Below are 20089 nucleotides of genomic sequence, written 5' to 3' on the forward strand. Positions count from 1 at the left end.
TTCTAAACATTTAATATACATCTAAATACTCTATATTTCATTAAAAAAAAAAAGTTTAAAAATATACTTGTATTCTTATCATGAAATTCGGAGTTACGTTTTTGGCATTAAAAATATTAAGATTAGCCTTTAAAGATGTATTTAACATTTTCTATAAACTTATTGGAGTGTGGCCCTTTTTTATTTTATTTAATTAATGATTTCAGCAATTATTTTGACCGTTTTCATTATCACGAGCAAAACTAAATCTCAGTGTCAAGGATGTACATATATAATGAAAAATGGTGATACACCTGAAACTAGGATTATAATCTTCTAAAATTAATCCAACTTTATAGGTTAAGTTGGATCAATTTTAGAAAATCTCAATCTCTGAAACTAATAATTAAACCGCATTTCTTTTAAGCCTCTAGCTACTAGCTAGCGGTTTTCTAGCTTGAGTCATCAAAGGAATTGAATAACTAGATGAGTAGATGATATTTAGTTTTTTGTTAGAAGCTTAATATTACACCAATACTAAAATTACTAGAAAACTGGGTATCACAGACGAAATTTTTTGGTCGGAATTTTCCAAGATTTACCAACGAATTTCAAACAACAAAAACATGAATAGAAAAATGTCTCATTTAAAAAGTTTAAATGAGAATTACGGCAAACTAATTAGTAAACTAAATATTATTGATGTGAATTTTGATGTGAATTGTTCTTAATATTATTGATACAATGAAAGACTTTATATAGCCAAATACAATTACTAAACAAGGAAATAAATAACTTAATGAACAAGAATCCTAATTAACTTTATGAAAAAAAAATATAATTAACTAAATTAATTGGTTTTCTTAATACCTGAAAGTCAATTTTTTAGTTGTGTGATCCAAATATTTATGTCAAGATTTGAACGTTCCAACCAAAAAAACATAAATCTCTAGCTACCAAGTAGGCTTAGCTCCACATTATTAGATCTTAATTTCTACTTATATAATTATATTCTTGCGCGCATATCTTAATTAATTACTACAGTCTCCATTCTACAGTAGTATTAAACGGAGTAATTCCATACATACAGATACAGTACAAAAGAGAGAAAGAAAAACTGGGTGTAGTTCAACAATACGTGTAAACAAACAAAAAAAATTAGTTTATTTAAAGATAAAATATTTAGATGTTACAATATATTGAACAAAATTGCCACTAACTAATCATATCATTGATACGCTATATTAATTGTATTGCTGTAACATATATATATAATTTGATCGAGTTGTATCATTTGAATTAATAACTACATCATATCATATCTGTAAGAAATTAACATTTTATATAGGCTATGAAACATAAACATAACAAATAAAGGAGGAAGAAGAACAAATTATCAAAATTTATTTCTTTATTATCAAACACGTACAAAATTGAAAACAACTGACATTTAACACATAAATTCAAATACAAGCCTTTTTCGTAAAACTTTAACGGTCTTTGTCCTATTCTTATTCTGAGCAGGGTCCAAAATATATTGTCTCGTTAATTGAAGATATACTACTTTAATCCTGCATGTATAGAAAAGTTTAATAACATAAAACAAAATTAAGTTAGTGAAATTAAAGACAACTAGAAAAATGAAAATATAGTCGTATATAGTTATTTCTTAAATAAGGTGATATCGTGCATGCATGAAATAATTTACGTACCTTGGACATATATGCCGTCTTTAATCGCAATGGCAAGGAGGAGGAGGCGAACCATATACTGGGGGTGGTGGCATTGAATTGTAAACCGGAGGTGGTGGTGGTGATTTGTAAACCGGGGGTGGTGGTGGTGAACTGTAAACTGGAGGCGGTGGAGGTGAATTGTAAACCGGGGGTGGTGGAGGAGATTTGTAAACAGGGGGTGGTGGCGGTGAACGGTAAACTGGAGGTGGTGGAGGTGAACTGTAAACTGGGGGTGGTGGTGGAGATTTGTATACTGGGGGTGGGGGTGGTGAACTGTAAACTGGAGGCGGTGGTGGTGAATTGTAAACCGGGGGTGGTGGTGGAGATTTGTAAACAGGAGGTGGTGGCGGTGAACGGTAAACTGGAGGTGGTGGAGGTGAACTGTAAACTGGGGGTGGTGGTGGTGAACTGTAAACTGGGGGTGGTGGTGGAGATTTGTATACTGGAGGTGGGGGTGGTGAACTGTAAACCGGGGGTGGGGGTGGTGAACTATAAACTTTAGCAGTCGATGTCATTAAGGGCAAGCTTAATGAAATTATAACTGGAGGCGGTGGTGGTGATTTGTAAACTGGGGGTGGTGGTGGTGATTTGTATACTGGGGGTGGTGGTGGTGAACTGTAAACTGGAGGTGGTGGTGGTGACTTGTAAACCGGGGGTGGTGGTGGTGAACTATATACTGGGGGTGGCGGCGGTGAACTATATACTGGGGGTGGTGGCGGTGAGCTATAAACCGGAGGTGGTGGAGGTGAACTGTAAACTCGGGCAGCGGTGGTCATTGAGGGCAAGCTTAGAGAAATTATGGCCACAACAAAAGTGACTACGAGTGTTGCCATAAAAGACATCTTTACCTTTCTCACCATTTCTAATAGAAATGGCTGTGATTTTTGGGTTTTTGAACATGCTTCTCATCTCTTTATATATATAGCTACTGATTTAAAAATATTTTAATCAATGTGAATTGTTTAGATAATTAAATTTTTATAATATGTTAACTGAAATTGGTTCTACCGACTACGATAACTAGTTTATCTACATAAAGACTGTAGAAAATATGCATACCAATCAAACCGTCATAGTCAAAGCCTAGAATATTTTGACGTTTGCGTAATTTTGCCTTTGATTTTTATTTCAGAATGTAAATAATTCTATCGACATGCAACATTTATATTATACTATGTTACACACACACATATATATATATATATGGAAAAGAGAATATAAAGCTGTCCGACATCTAACCTTAAGTGTGTAACTTTTCACATGCTAATATTTTATTATTTATTATTTAATGAATAAATATTTGGGCCCCCATGATTTCTATGGTTTAAAAAATTAATATGTGAGTGTTCGACATTTAAGCTTAGGTATCTAACAGCCTTATATTCGCATCCCCCATATATATATACTAGATTTATACCCATGCAATGCGGTTGCGGTGAGGGTAGTGATGGCGGAGGTGGTGGTGGGGGCGGCAGTGGGGACGGAAGTAGGGACGGTGATGGGGGCGACGGTGGTGAATGTAAAAGCAATTGATGTTAAAGGTGGTATTATAGTTATTTTAAGTGTTGAAGGATCGATACTGTAAATTATTTTATTAAGGGTATTATAGATATTAGATGAAGATTTTTAAATTAATGAATAAAAGAATGATATATTGGGGGGAAAAACGGTGGTTTCTTATCTAGATAGTATAGATATAGATATTGCTATATGCCATGATAAATCTTGTTGAAATATAAGCTTATTAAACATGTGATAATCACAAGCTAGTAACGCATCCGAAAAGTAGATTACGTAAGATTGATTGAATAAGGTCTTAAAGTGAAAACACTCTATAGTCTCACACACAGCACAAGTGTCAATAATACCCGAAGATTACTAGATCTTGAATCACTAAAAGCCAAAAAGCTCCTCATTTGCCTTCATTTGTTTTGTCCGATATTGCAATATCATTAAGCCCTCAAAGTTATGAACAGTGCCACCGCCACGTGGCACTGTTCCGTTGGTTTATATTTCGTCCCGCATCACTATTTGTATTTTGTCATATCGGATCCCGTTCGGGTTCTATTATTTAGGTTTTTATTGGTTTTTTCACAGTTTTTTTTGCTTTGTATTCTCAACTAATATATTGGGCGCTGACACTATTCTATTCGTCCATATTAAACCTCGCACTATTCGGATTTTGCCATATCTTTGCACAACTTTTGTTTTGTGTTCTTGACTAATATATGGGGTGCTGACACTATTTCATTCGTTCATCTTACACCTCGCATCACTATTCGTATTTGGCATATTGGATACTGTTTGAATTTTTTTCTATTTGTATTTCTTGTTTTCTCCGGAGTTTTTTTTTTCTTTGATGTTCTAAACTAATATATTAAAAACTTTTATATATTTTCACGTCATAAACTTTTGGGCATTACTCTTACATTTATTTGAGTTTGTTTACCCTTAGTTTTTTTCGCTTTCTATATTCTTTATTTTTTACTTTATTATACAAACAAACCTATATGTTTCATATCGAATATTTTATGGCGTACCGGTAGTATTGTTCTTAAATACATATAAATTTGATATGAAAAACATCGTAATAAAACATATCTATGATATAGTGCTTTTGGTGCTGCTTTTGATTTTTAGTGATTGTTATTTTTTTTATTAAACATTTTTTTACCGAATATGAAACCGCATCAATAGCAAACACAAACATGATAACTGAAATCCCGCAACGCAGAATATACACTTCCTAGTAATGAAAGAAACACAAATATATGTTTCTGTCGATCACCAGAGTTATTTATTATTATTATTATTATTATTATTATTATTATTATTATTATTATTATTATTATTTTTATTTTTTATTATTATTATTATTATTATTATTATTATTATTATTAGTAGTAGTAGTAGTCTCACTACCCTTGCGTGATGTACGGAATGTCCATAAATTTTTATATGTCCTCTTTCCATTATATTTATTTTTATATGTTTATTTGATTTGATGTGTAGGCAAGCAATAGAATACTGTTTGGAATCTTTGCAAACTAATAACAGTGCGATTAAGCAAATAAAATAATTTATAATAATGCTTAGTATATTCAAAAAGTCTATTTATCTACATGTCTTATCTTCCATAGTCCTTGAATGAATGAAACAAACATAAAGGGAATCATAATCCGTCAATAATAACAAACTTACAATGTACCAAAAATACTATAACAATAATAATGAAAAATAACATGAAAAATTGAAAAGAAACGTTTTAAAATACTATAACAACAATAATTAATATAACAATAATAATAATAATAAAAAGTAATAACTAAAACACTTATCAGAAAAGTTAATGATGTAAAATATATAATGGTTAGAACAATATTATATTAAAATATATTCATATAGGGATTGAAAATTCATGTGGTATAGTCTTTGGATATATGAGATGGGTACCCACGCAATGCGGCGGTGGATGGTGATGGTGGTAGTAACGATGTGGTTATCATAGTAATGTAGTTATTTTATGGTTAAAGGATGTATCTTTTGTAAAGAATTTTATTAAGAGTATAATAGATATATTAAGTAAAAATATTTAAAATAATCAATAAAGGAGATAGATAGTTTAGACTAATATGTTTAGAATATTTTAGGGATATATTGGGTAGATTTAGTGTATAATTTAAGAATGTATTGAAAATAAAGGTATTTTAGATATTTTAAAAGTAGATAATTAAAAAAGAAAAGGTGGTTTGTTTTATAATAAAGTACATATTTGATGGAGAAGAGATGGAATTGAAAAAAATGATATATAGAATAGAATTGAAGAAAAACAAAGCCTTCAGAGTAATCAATACTCGTCTTTAGAAAAAAGACGAATCCATTCATGTCACTTTTGATGAAAGCTCATCAGCTCTCAAGGACATTCAATCATCCTCCACTGAGATCATTTTTAATGAGCTTGTTGATCCCTTCACTGAGGTAGCTGACTCATTTATTGATGCTTCTTGCTCGCTGCCTGAAAACCATCTGTATATCCCACAAGATAGTTCATCTGACTCTGAACTAGAGCAAGTCACTGCTCATATCTACTCGATTAAGCCAGTTGAACCTATCTTAAGATCAATCCATTCTGCATCAGCCAAACCTAGATCACTGGCTGATGAAATAAAAGTTGATGACTCACCTGAAGATGAGTTTCATGATGCTTCAGCAAATGCTGAAGATATGGAGCTTGCTAATGACTCTCACGTCAATGATAACTCAGTTCAGTCGAATGGCTCTACTAATCAAACTTCTGAACCCATTCTTACCATTGATCTCTCCTCCTATAATACTCTTGCTGCTACCATTACTCAATCTTCAGCTGACACTCAGCTAGGTTCATCAAGTGTTCTGTCACTTAAATGGACATCTAGTCATCCAGCTCACCAAGTAATTGGTGACCCTCTGCGGGGTATTATCACTCGATCAGTGACAAGAAACACATGTTTGTATGTTAACTTCTTGTCTATGATCACTCCCAAGAACATTTGAGAAGCAATGGTTGACCCTTCATGGGTTGCTTCCATGCAAGAGGAACTCACTCAATTCCAGCGACAGCATGTCTGGTTTTTAGTTCCTCTACCTCCTTGCAAAGAACCCATCGGAACCAAATGGGTTTACAGAAATAAAATGGATGAAGATGGTGTTGTTATTCGTAACAAGGCTAGGCTGGTTGCACAAGGTTACCTTCAGGAAGAAGGTGTCGATTATGATGAAACATTTGCTCCAGTGGCCCGATTAGAAGTTATACGCTTATTCTTGGCACATGCTGCTTACAAAAACTTCACAGTATATCAAATGGATGTAAAGAGTGCTTTCCTCAATAGAAAACTCGAAGAGGAAGTTTATGTTGAGCAGCCACCTGGTTTTGAAGATCCAGCCAAGCCTCACCATGTTTATCATCTATACAAGGCATTATATGGCCTTAAACAAGCTCCCGGAGCTTGGTATGACACACTCTTTGGGTTTCTTCTCTCTAATAACTTTCAGAGAGGATCCATTGACAACACCCTCTTCATCTTTAGAAAGGGTGCTCATGTCCTATATGTTCAAATATATGTGAATGACATCATCTTTGGATCCTCTAGCAAGAAGCTTTGCAGAAAGTTTAGCTCGCTGATGTCCTCTCACTTTGAGATGAGCATGATGGGTGAGCTAACCTTCTTTCTTGGTTTGAAAATTCGCCAACTCCCTGATGACATTTTTATAAATCAAGAAAAATATATTAGAGACATGTTGGCTAAGTTTGATATGTCCAATATCACTACCAAGCCTACTCATATGTCCCCTCCAAATAATCTTCATGTTGATCCTGATGGTAAGCATGTGAACCCCACTCACTATAAGGGAATGATTGGCTCGCTGATGTATCTCACAGCGAGTCGTCCGGATATCATGTTTGCCACTTGCCTTTGTGCAAGATATCAAGCTTCTCCCAGGGAGTCTCATCTTCTCGCTGTTAAGCGAATCTTCAAATACCTTAAAGGGACTTCTTCCTTAGGTCTATCGTATCCCAAAGAGTCTAACTTTGACCTAGTTGCATACTCAGACTCTGACTATGCTGGATGCATGTTAGACAGGAAAAGCACCAGTGGTGGATGTCAACTGTTGGGGGGAGGCTGACTAGTTGGTCTAGTAAGAAACAGCATACAGTGTCCATTTCCACTGCTGAAGCTGATTATGTATCTGCAGCGAGTTGTTGTGCACAAGTCCTCTGGATGGAAAACCAACTCGCTGACTATGACTTAGACTACTCTAAGGTCCCCATTATGTGTGATAACACGAGTGCAATTTCCATCACACATAATCCTGTTCAACTCGCTGACATTTTCACTAAACCCTTAAATGAAAAGAGATTCAAGGATCTCGTCAGTAGGCTGGGTATGCTGAACGATGAATCTGCAACTTAGCTTATATTTCTCTTATAAGTTATAATTGACCAGTTGGTTAAAACCTCTCTCAGCAAGTTTAAGTCTGTCTACTTGCTGAACAATAAGGCAATGAAGAGTCGTAAAGTCTTCATCTAGTCCAGCAGCAAACGGCTGCTGGTAAAGACATCTAAAATCCGTTGATCCCTGTTGCTTTGGGAAAAAGCAAAATAAAAGTAATAGGGTGCTGAAAGTCCCTATTTAGTCCAGCAGCAAACGGCTGTTGGTAAAGACTTATAAAATCCGTTGATCCCTATTGCTTTGGGAAAAAGCAAAATAAAAGTAATAGGGTGCTGGAAGTCCATATCTAGTCCAGCAGCAAACGGCTGTTGGTAAAGACAAATAAAATCCGTTTATCCCTGTTGGTTTGAAAAAAAGCAAAACAAAAGTAATAGGGTGCTGAAAGTCCCTATCTAGTCCAGCAGCAAATGACTGCTAGTAAAGACTTCTAAAATCCGTTGTCTGCTGACCTTCCTCCTATCTCCTCAGCAGGTAAGAGGATACAAAGAAAAAGAAAAGCATTTTATCGACCCTTGTCTGCTGACCTTCCTCCTATCTCTGAAGATGCGTCTTTAAATCTCATATTGCCTCCCAAAAGTGTATTTGAAGAAGGGAGAGTATTGGAGTCCCCTGCCGGCATATTCTTCCAAAACTTTCAGAATGATCAACTCTTCTTCAGACTGGCAGAGATTGAAAAAGCTTCCACTGGGTTTCTGACAGTCCACGAATGCACAACTTATGTTATAGTTAAGCTAGACAAGAAAGTAAATAAGAAGATAAACAACAAGAACAATGACTAGTTCAAATGTAATAAATCTATGCAAATATAATCATATGTATCATTGATTAAACGATGAATACATGGTCGATATTACAAACTTGACTTACAAGAATACAAATGAACAAAGTAATTGTTAAGTCTAGACACACTACAAACTTAAACAATTACAAGTGACACACACTTTAAAGGTGACAAACACACTTGATACAATGCTGCTGTGTTGCTTTATATAGAGGAGGAATTAGAGCAACACAGCCTTCCTTTGATGGTGATAGATGGTGGTTGTCAACGTCCCATTGGCTCCTTGTACTTCCATGCAAGAGCCCTTGTCTTCTTTACCAAAACGGGTATGAGAGAGAAAACTCTTGCTTTAATCCCAACTAGTACCTTTGCTATACAAGGTATTTTACAGTTGGAAGAACCACCATGTGACTCTTGTCTTCATCTGGTTTGAAATCTTCCCGCCTCGACCAACAATTTGGGCAGCATACAATCCGCTGAAGTTTCACTGGACTCGCTGAACACTTGCTGACGACACACGTCAGCGAGCAAGTCTGATCAGCGAATCCAAGACTCAACAGTTTCTCATCAACATCAATTGTGTTTGTCACCATAAAAAGTGTGTGTCACTTATCTTGTAATTGTTTAAGTTTGTAGTGTGTCTAGACTTAGCAATTACTTTGTTCATTTGTATTCTTGTAAGTCAATTTGTAATATCGACCATGTATTCATCGTTTAATTAATGATACATATGATTAGACTTGCTTAGATCTTTTGCATTTGAACTTGTTATTGTTCTTGTTATTTACATTCTTGCCTTTACTTTCTTCCTAGTTAATCTTAATACAAGTTGTGCATTCAAGGACCATCAGACAATATACCAAGCAGTCACTTTCTTATTGAGAAAGATTCACACAATTTTAGAATATAAGTATTTTTTTTTTTAATTCAACCTGAACGATCAAATTCAAGTGGCCATTAGACTCTTCCAAAACTGTTCAGCTTGACGTGGTTATTCAAATCAATCTTTGGAGAAGCCGTAATGCTAATTAAAAAAAAAATCGACCACTAAACCTGAGGGCTAAGGTCTTGTTCGACGAATAGGTCGGGATTTATTATTTTTTTCTTTCTTTTATACGTACTTTAAGGGCATCATTCCCGATTTTCCCATTGCTACTATTTAGAAGTTAACGAATTATACAAAATTATATTTCATACCACTAGCTAACTACGTACATACACTCTACAATATATTTTTGATGCGCTATAATTGTTTTTATTATAAGATACTCGTACACATAAACAAAACAAATTAATAAACGAGGAAGAAGAACAAATTTATTTCTTTATTATCAAACACAAAATCGAAAACAACTGACATTTAAGATAAATTCAAATACAAGCCCTTTTTCGGCCAACTTTAACTGTTTTTGTTCTAGATGTTTATTCTTAATCTGGGTAGGGTCCAAAATATTATCTCATCGACATGTATTTCTTTAATCCTGCATGTATGAAAAAAAATGTATAACATAAAACAAAATTAGTGAATGACAACTAGAAATAATATATATATATATATATATATATATATATATATATATGATCGTTGAAATAAGGTGATATAATGCATGCATAATTGCATAAAATAATTTACGTACCTTAAACATATATGTCGTGTTTAATGGTGAGGGGGAGGTGGTGAACTGTAAATATAATGTGTAGGTGGGGACTTGTGGACCGGGGGTGGTGGTGACTTGTAGTATGGGGGTGGTGGGGATTTGTATACTGGGGGTGGTGGTGACTTGTGGTATGGTGGTGGTGGTGATTTGTAAACTGGTGGTGGTGGTGACTTGTGGACTGGTTTGTGGTATGGTGGTGGTGGGGATTTGTAGACAGGGGGTGGTGGTGACTTGTGGTATGGGGGTGGTGGGGATTTGTAAACAGGAGGTGGTGGTGACTTGTAGACTGGCTTGTGGTATGGTGGTGGTGGGGACTTGTAGACAGGGGGTGGTGGTGATTTGTGGTATGGTGGTGGTGGTGATTTGTAGACCGGGGGTGGTGGTGATTTGTGGTATGGTGGTGGTGGTGATTTGTAAACTGGGGGTGGTGGTGACTTGTAGACTGGTTTATGGTACGGTGGTGGTGGAGATTTGTATACTGGGGGTGGTGGTGACTTGTGGTATGGTGGGGGTGGTGATTTGTAAACTGGGGGTGGTGGTGACTTGTGGTATGGGGGTGGTGGGGACTTGTAAACAGGTGGAGGTGGTGACTTATAAACTGGTGGTGGGGGAGACTTGTAAACGTAATGATGCTTAGGTGGTGGTGGTGGAGATTTCTTTGGTGGTGGAGGTGGTGGAGATGAGTAACGGTAGGTAGCTGTGGTCGTTGAGGGCAAGCTTAGAGAAATTATAACCATAGCAAGAGTGATGAAGAGTGTTGCCATAGAAGACATCTTTCCCTTTGTCCCCATTTCTAATTGAAGTGGGATCTGGTTTTTGTGTTTTCAAACATACTTCTCAACCCCTTTATATAGCTAATCATTTTCATTTTTTTAATCGATTTGAATTATTTAGACATTTAAATAAATTTTAGTTGAAATTGATTCTACCAACTACGATAAATAATCTACTATTCTACATGTAAACTCAAGACAACATGCATGACAAACCGTCACGTCCCAATAATATAGAATCATTCAAAGTTCGCGTAATTTTGCATTTAATATTTTTTGTTTTTTTGAAAGGGTTTAAAAATTGTCGAGAAGCCATCACTATAACACATCTTCTTATTTGAGACGAATTTTACAAATTTACCAGCAGCCCTCTTTTTTCCACTGGAAATGTAGAATTAAATATTAATTAGCCACCACTTTTGTTTCTTCCTTTTGGAATTATCAATTTATAATGTAAATAATTCTAACTTTATTCATATTTATATTTATACATCATAATAATTCTATGTTTATATATTATATTACCTTCTCCCATGTTACTTAATTACAAACAGTCATACATAGAGTATTAAGAGAGATTTTCGAGAGAATTGTGAGAATAATATGACAAAATGAAAGCTTACTAGTAAACGCCGTGTTATTACTAGCTACATACTGTTTCATTTTGATCTCTTGAGAGTTTACAATTAGCACTTGATAAATACCATGAAATATCGAGTATGTACAAAATAGATCCTTACATAGTTGTACACTTGTACAGTTTGTATATTAATTTTGTACCAGGACAAAATTATTTATCGGCATACACACATCATTTTGAAAACAGTTATCATATTCGCATCATTAATTTTGATATGTTATTTATCATAACTATACAGTAAATAGTTATCCGATATTCGTAATAGATAATTAGATATATCGAAATTGATGTTAAGAATATTATTACCTTTAGAAAAAATATATCAGGAATTCAGCAGTAATTGTACGAAAGTCAAACATATTATTGTTAAAGCACTAAATAATAACTATTTATTTGTAAATAGATTAATAATATAAATTAATAATATAAAAATGTATGCATTGGATTATTGGAATGGGTATACGTAGAGATCGAATCGTGAAAATTAGGCGCTTTCATACAGTGTTTGGTTTTTTTAAAAGAACAAATGTTTTAAGAATACTCATGAAATATAACTAATGAATTAAATTAATACAAACCGATAATAGTACAAACAATTGAAAAAAGTACTTGTTTTTATTTTTCAAATAAATTATATTAATCGATCGCGTTATATAACTTTTTTTTATATTAGATAATCTCTTTCTTGAATCTTCTGATTCGTTTCATTTGCATGATAAGACATAATCTACGTGTAAAGAATGGCGATGATAAAGAAGAAAAGCAAGAGGTAAAAACAGAAAGTACATTTTGCGAAAAAAAAGTGATCACGTGACAAAAACGAGAATTAAAATTTGGACTCTAGTAAATAATTTAAATTACGTAGTACATTCTATTGGATATGTAGTAGAGTCAAAGTGGATGACTCAACCTAAAAAGATGACATTGAGTGTACTACGAGTTAATTGTGGTAGGTAGAGAAAGAGAAGCTTGAAACAACTCGTAACGAGCTTTTAATTTGTATTATAATCACCGTCTAAATAATTAAAATTATTACATGATTTCTTGTTCTGTTATTATACTTATTTTATTATGTTTTTAGTTATTGGAAGTTTTAATGTATTCTGGCTAAAGACTTTGAAAAAAAAAATATTCTGGTTTAAAATTTGTTTTATCTGCAATCTTTACGTCTTGTTCGTTTAATTTTACTTCTTATTGTATATATATCATCTTCTGTCGTCCGAGTTCGCGCTAGAGAGCGCTCTCGAAGTAGAAATACCTATTTCAGATATCCGATGGGAAAAAATCCTTACTAATCCGTCCGAAGGCACGACGATTAATAGTGGTAAACCATGTCCCCTCATATTGGAACTTGAGTATCTCCAAGCAAAGCTCTCATAAATGGACTTACTTCCTATATCTTCTTAAGACTTGAACACAAGAACTCATGCAAAGGATGTGGTCTTTCAACCATTGAGTTAAAACTCAAGGAGTATTGTGGATTAATTAGTGAGTTATTTTTAGTAAAATGTTCATTTAAAAACTAAAATTTCTGTAAAAACTTAAAAACTTGTCAATAGACATTGTGATCTGAATTTAATTAACACAATGTGTTTTAATTGTGTTTTTTAAAAACACAATGTGTTTTTATTTATAATCTAAAAACACATTGTATTAAATTTAAATCACAGTGTATTTTTGATAGCATGTGAAAATCAGAAAATTGTTAGCAAAGTGTGATATAAACTTAACACAATGTGTTTTTAAAAAAAAAAAAAAAACTCGTTATATTAAATTCAGATCACAATGTATTTTGGTCAATTTTATAGTTTTCACAAAAAATTTTGTTTTAAAATGATCGCAACCCATTATTCCTAACTAATTTTTTATATCGTGAAGTAAATTAAAATAGTTAGGTTTGATAAGTAATTAGTTACGGAGTATATTAACTTATTTTATGACAAATAGTTAAAAAGCATTAATACAAATACTTTTTTAGGCACTGTTTTTTTTTTACTTAATAAACTTAATAGTTAAGAACTTAATCATTCAGTCAAATTTTATGTTTCTTTTTTGACTTAATAAACAAAAATAACCGTCAATTACTTATATTTTACTTAATACATACAGACATTCCTAATACATTCAACACTTAATATCTAAAAAAAGAAACGGGCCTTTAATGACATTTTAAAGGTAGTTAATAAGGAATTATGTGTTATTCTTGTTCTCACCATGATTCTAATGTAAGGAAACAAACAACATACTACAACAAATATATCATTAATTTATATTTATTTTTTTATACTTTTAAAATGTGTGAAAATTTTTGTAAGATAATATAATCATAATTAAAAAAAAATTATATGTTACAAATTGACTTTCATACTTTTAAGTGTGAAAGTTTTTTAACAATTGTTCACACTTTTCAGTATTAACATCTTGTTTACACATTTATAAATGTGAAAACATGCATTCTGAATTTAAAAACTTATTCACACTTTTAAATGTAAATTTTTTATAAACATTTTTATATGTGATTAAATTCATAATCTTATTCACATTTTTTATAACGAAGTGTGGATAAATAAAACTTTTATTGTAGTGAAAAAATTGTCAGATATTTTGTAAATCCACCTAACAAGATGTACACAAGATCAAGATATAACAAGATATAAGGTTAGACAATAATAATCACAAGTTATATCAAGTAACCCGACTGGCAAGTAAATCGAAACTAGATATGACTAGTTAGAATTACGATCCAGATAATGGATAAGAGTAATAAGATATAATTGCTTGAAACTATATAAATTACTAAATATAATCAAGTATTATGGCAATGAGTCGAGATGTACTTTTCAATGTATTTTATTTATTGCTTATAAACAAAATACAAGAGGAGTTGCGGAACAAAGATAATTACACTTGTGAAAGTATCTAAAACAACCCAGAAATACAAATGATCTATGCGACGAGGAATTACTCGTAAGAATACTTAGAGTAATATCACACGTTGCAATTGCCAAAGTTCCAAGCAATTTTGCAAGTGTGAGAAGTCTTATATTTATAGGCAAACATGTCCTCATGACATGGCAATATGCCGTACTAAATATGGTTGGATGGATTCGTGGGACAAATCCATAACATGCTTGTTTAAGGTAAAGTATGTAAGTTTCTTGATGTGACTTGACATACTTTATTCCCAACCTTTTTGCTAAAACTTTCCCAATCCCAGGTTGATAGTAATTAACCGGGTAAAGGTAGTTAAAGCTGCAAAAAGACTTTCCTCGTAATCAGTGAAAAAGTGTTGTAAGTACTTTTTCACTGAGCCTCTTCAGATTCAACTTCAGGTAAGATCTTCTCTGAGCTCTGCTTCTGAGATGATCTTCTTCCCCAGTCTTCAGTCTTTGACTTCCGTCTGAACGTGTTCAGTGTTGGTTGATTCTGAATCTAAAGTGAAGCTTCAATGAGCTATATTCTGAATGACTTCAGAATCCTGAGCAAGCTTTCTTCACTGAGCTTCAACTATTTTGAACAAATTATACTTAGTCGATTTTTGACCTAACATATTTAGATCTTTATATTAATCTTATGTTTTTAGTTATAGTGTTATGTGATTGACACGTATATGTAAATGAAAAATGATGGTATATTATAACTAAATATTACAAAAAAATACAACTCGAATGTATTGCCCTTGAGCTTTAGCTCAATAGTTAAAAAGGTTATCCCCTTATATGAGGTCTTGTTTTCAAACTTTGGGGATGACATAAAAATTAAGTCCCTTTATGAGTTGTTAAATTTATAGTCTTATTCTTAAACTTTATATCTTATTATTGGTTGAGATTGTTTGCAGGACTAAAGGAGAAACAAAGTCACTTTGCAAGAGCTAAAGTTGTTACTCTGAAGAAAAGAAAGTCAAAGACTAAAGATTAAGTCGGTGATATGTTCAGGGACTAAAGTTATCATATGGCCAAAGTTGATCGAGTATATAAGCTGGACGATTTACCCTAATTCATTCATTCAGTCATATTCAATATTCGTATATATTTTGTATCTATATTCTAAGTTGCTTCTCCCTCTAGATTGTTTAATAGATTCATAATAATTGTAATAGAACATTCAACTATTAGTTGAATGGATTACGATTGAATAGCGGGAGTAATCATTGTGAGTTTTCTTCATCTAATTGAGATTAGATTGATTCTGGTTGTTTTATTATTTGAGAATCATATGCCTAGAAATTGTTCATGATGACTTGACTTGGGTATGTTCAGGTTTAAGTCTGAGAGAGCAGAGTTTACCCCTATTAATCGTCATGCATTCGAGCACACATCGGGTATTTAAAATAGGCATTTCTACTTCGAGAAAGCTCTCAAGGGCGGACCCGGTTAAGACAACGCATGCTAGAGCTCCCGCTGTCAAATCACGACACACAGTTTACAGCGAAATTCACCTTTCAAAAAAATAAAAATATATACAATAATATATTGATTTTTTTTTTATAAAGAGAAGCATATTATTTCTTTAGCAAAGTCCATATAAAACAGCAGATACGACTTTTACCCTTTGCTTATATTATGGACCACGGGTTAGGTATATGTCGGTGAACATATACCCGGCATCATAAAGTCCAAGACCGCAGCCCCTTGAAATATAAACGCATTTGTAGTTTTCCTTTAACGACAGTATCTTATTAATTGACGTGAGGGTCTTTTAGGATTTTGATAATTGTTTCTGACATATGAAAATTATTATTATTAGGAAATCTATAAAAAAAAAAAAAACTTAATCGCTTTATCGCTTATTAAAAACTTAGGTCTTTCATAAAAAATTTAATTACTTTTTTTTTATCAAAATTTTGTATAGAATTCGAGATTATCATTTAAGACTGTGTTAGTCAAATTATTTCATGGTGTTTAGCTTACATATGTAGGTTATAAGTAAGTTATAAGTAAGATAAAACAATATTAAAGTAAAAGAATTATAATAATATGTTTTTCTTCATTGAAAATTACAGTGAAAATCATAATGTATCAATATATATATTTGTGTTTCGTGAATCTACATACATCAATAGATATACTTGTATTTTACTTTGATCATTATTTTATAATAACCAACTCCTACATACGTACATTTCATTGTATATACGGCATGAAATCAATAGTGATTAGTGATATATATTAATCTATATGATATCATTAATGTTTTTATCCATGCTATTATTACACTTACGATAAATAAAATATGGTGCATCTAATTAATTAATCAAAACACATGTATATAATAATATATATGATAGTATATTGGGAGACCAAAAATTGCTACCAAGTCGAATTTAGAACTTTCAAGTTATCTAGAAGTGATTTTGTCTATATAACTTTTCAAACCCATACCAATCAAAAACTTTACAATTTTGTAGGTAGCAAATTTCGGTATTCTTACAGACTTATGAAAGGTAGCAAACGCTTTACATACGGTCTTTAGAAAGGTAGGCAGATATATTTCAAAGTTTTGTGGAAGGTAACTTCACAAATTAACTTTTGCATGTGAAAATTTTATACATTTCTCCATCATGATTTCATATCATCATAAAGTTAATAATTGCAAATTTCTCCTTGTTACTGTCCATTAAATGCATTTAATATTTCAATATTCATGCTCAAATATATAAACCGTACTTAATATATATGAAAAAGAAATGCCGGTGATAGTTCTGAATTTTTTTCATGCCTCGTGAAATACAAAATTACTATATACTCCTATGATTTACAAAGTAATTATGAAACTTCTTCATCCGTTTCTATGTTTATACTTAATTATTTGTCGGAAAAGATCAAATTAAGAAGCTTTCTTAGTTGAAATAAAAACGGATTAATTACATAATGATATATTATTGGTTACATATATGTACCGAGAATATTTGTGTTGACTTCTTCAAAATACATATATTATATTATTGATACGAGAAATATCAATATTACAATCATATTTAATTAATGTTCAATATTTATAAGTATAAATTGGAAAGTATAAAAAATTCAAAATGTCTTTGGGTGCCTAACACATTTTGATTTGGTGTGTAGACTTAGCCTAACACAAGCATATTGATTTGTTTAACAGTAAATTACCCGTTTTGACCCAAATTACTTCTCACACATACTACAATTTTGGGAAAGAAAAAAAAAATCGTGAAAATAGCCAATTTTCGTTGTGATCATACCAAAATAGCTAAGGTTTTTTGGATTATCGCAAAATAGCTAACAAAATCGAAACAAAAAAATAAAAATCGCAACAAAAAACGCGAAATCGCAACAAAAGTTGCCAAAATCGCAACAAAAAACGCGAAATCGCAACAAAAATTGCCAAAATCGCAACAAAAAAATGGAAATCGCAAAAAAAACGCGAAATCGCAACTCACAATTCGCAACAGTTTGACTTTGACTTTTTTTTTTAAGGATACTAGTTTATTATATTAGACATGAATACAAAACTTCAAATAAACCCTAAACTTTCATTAATTTTAAAAACACAATACAACTAAATGCACTTGGGCTGAATCGTACCACGACAATTGCGGAGAAGGCAAAACAACCGATGAAGTCAAATGTCCGCAACATGACAAGTGGTGGCTTAACGAAAGCGCTTACTGTGGCTTAGGAAAAATGTCAATAAAAGATGATGAAGATGAAGAGTAATCGTAATCTATTTCAATTAAGTAATGTAATGTGTTTTCAAGTACTGTCTTTTTTAATTTTGTGTTGTCTTTTATTTTTAAGTAATGTAATGTGTTTTAATTTTAATAAAATGTGTTTTTTAATTTTGTGAAAAATAAAAATGATATAATAAAATAATATATGAATAGTGTTAGAAGTAGGGGTTATAAGGAGGGGGTGTGTCTAGAAGAGAGAAAAACTGATGAATAGTGTTAGACATGGATTAAAAGTAGATTCCTATAAGGAGAGACCTAATAATCCAGATGCTTTTCATACTAAAACATTATTAGTATGTTTCTTATGTATTTGTGTTGTAGGTTAATGTTTTGTGTGTTTTAACTTCTTAATGTTTTATGTTTTAAATAAATGTTATGTTTTATTTAGTTGTATTGTGTTTTTAAAATTAATGAAAGTTTAAGGCTTATTTGAAGTTTTGTATTCATGTCTAATATAATAAACTAGTATCATTAAAATAAAATTAAAAAAAAAAATCAAAGTGAAACTGTTGCAAACTGCGAGTTGCGATTTCGCGTTTTTTGTTGCGATTTCCATTTTTTGTTGCGATTTTGGCATATTTTGTTGATTTCGCGTTTTTTGTTGCGATTTTCATTTTTTGTTGCGATTTTGTTGACTATTTTGTGATAATCCAAAAAACCTTGGCTATTTTGGTACGATCGCAATGAAAGTTGGCTATTATCGCGATTTTTTTGTGAATGTCTCTAAGAGAATCAAGTGTACGTTTAAGTTGATTATGGAAGTGAATATCAATTAAGCTTCTCAAGAACTTGTCAAGATGTCATACAATAAATTAACGTCATTCAGAACCGAGATCTTGAAATGATCCTTTACATCCATATATAGGATTTGAAACTCTCTAACTAATTAGACTAACAAAAGTTCAGTGAAAGTAATTCAAGAAGCTACAAAGATGCTTCTTGAAAAGATGATCAGTGGTCCATTATTCAAGTAGCTAGACAGGTTCAACAATCTCTTAACTAATCACGATTTTGAAAATGAAGATGAGAATAGTGAACTTAATGGCTATGTTAAGGCCATATATATAAAGGAGGAATATATTCTAGCCTCGATCAGAATTGAACATCTTTGACTCCAAAGTATTTCGAGTACAAAGACAAATTTAACAGGGGGGTCCTCGACAATAATGCCAACGGAAAGAAGTGTTACAATTGTACACGGTCATTTTACAAAGGATAATAACAAGTTTATATGATCGATATATTACCCAACAAGTTGATTCTAAGGTTGGATGTTGGAATGAGGCTCTGACAAGGGATAATAATATGAGAATGTAATAAAGATGGAAATGCCTTGTACCAAAAAGAGATAAGTGAAAGACGGTGTGCGTGCAGGCTGATAAAAAAGTTTAAAAATATAAAATATGCAATTATGGACTATAGTTGTGTTAGAGTGTGATCATGTTAATTATAAAATGTATGTCCGGAAATAATTTAAGCCTACGGGGTAACACGAAATGACACGGTAACTTTATATTATTAATTAGTATATTAAAGTAATATATTAATTAAATATAATCACAAATGATTAATTAAACTAACTAAAGAGTTAATTATATTTAATTAATTAAAGAGGAGGTGTTGGATTGAAATTAGGAATTATAGTTGTTTTCTAATTCCATCCATAGGGGGCCGAAAATTCTAGGGGTTCTAGAACCCTTAGGATTGCTTGTTCACCAAGGTAAACACCCTTACATATTAGCCTATAAATATAGGGCTAATTCAAAGGGTTTTACACACACAAGTTGCAAAGCAAATTTCTCTCCTCTCTCCCTCTCTCTCTCACGGCCGAAACCCCT

At 32.3% G+C, this 20089-nt stretch overlaps 1 protein-coding gene across 1 annotated transcript; it reads right to left on the reverse strand.

Annotated features, from left to right (window-relative positions):
- Positions 1-1711: 1711 nt before the first annotated feature.
- Positions 1712-10979, reverse strand: LOC122610558 (extensin-2-like). The gene is made up of 2 exons (XM_043783536.1): positions 10143-10979; positions 1712-2166 (listed from the first exon to the last, which is right to left on the reverse strand). Exons 1-2 carry the CDS (start codon positions 10930-10932, stop codon positions 1712-1714), a joined length of 1245 nt encoding a protein of 414 aa, XP_043639471.1. The 5' UTR covers positions 10933-10979.
- Between the last annotated feature and the right edge of the window lie 9110 nt (positions 10980-20089).

The sequence above is a fragment of the Erigeron canadensis genome, chromosome 8, assembly GCF_010389155.1.
Source record: "Erigeron canadensis isolate Cc75 chromosome 8, C_canadensis_v1, whole genome shotgun sequence".
In the NCBI taxonomy this organism is placed as follows: Eukaryota; Viridiplantae; Streptophyta; class Magnoliopsida; order Asterales; family Asteraceae; genus Erigeron; species Erigeron canadensis.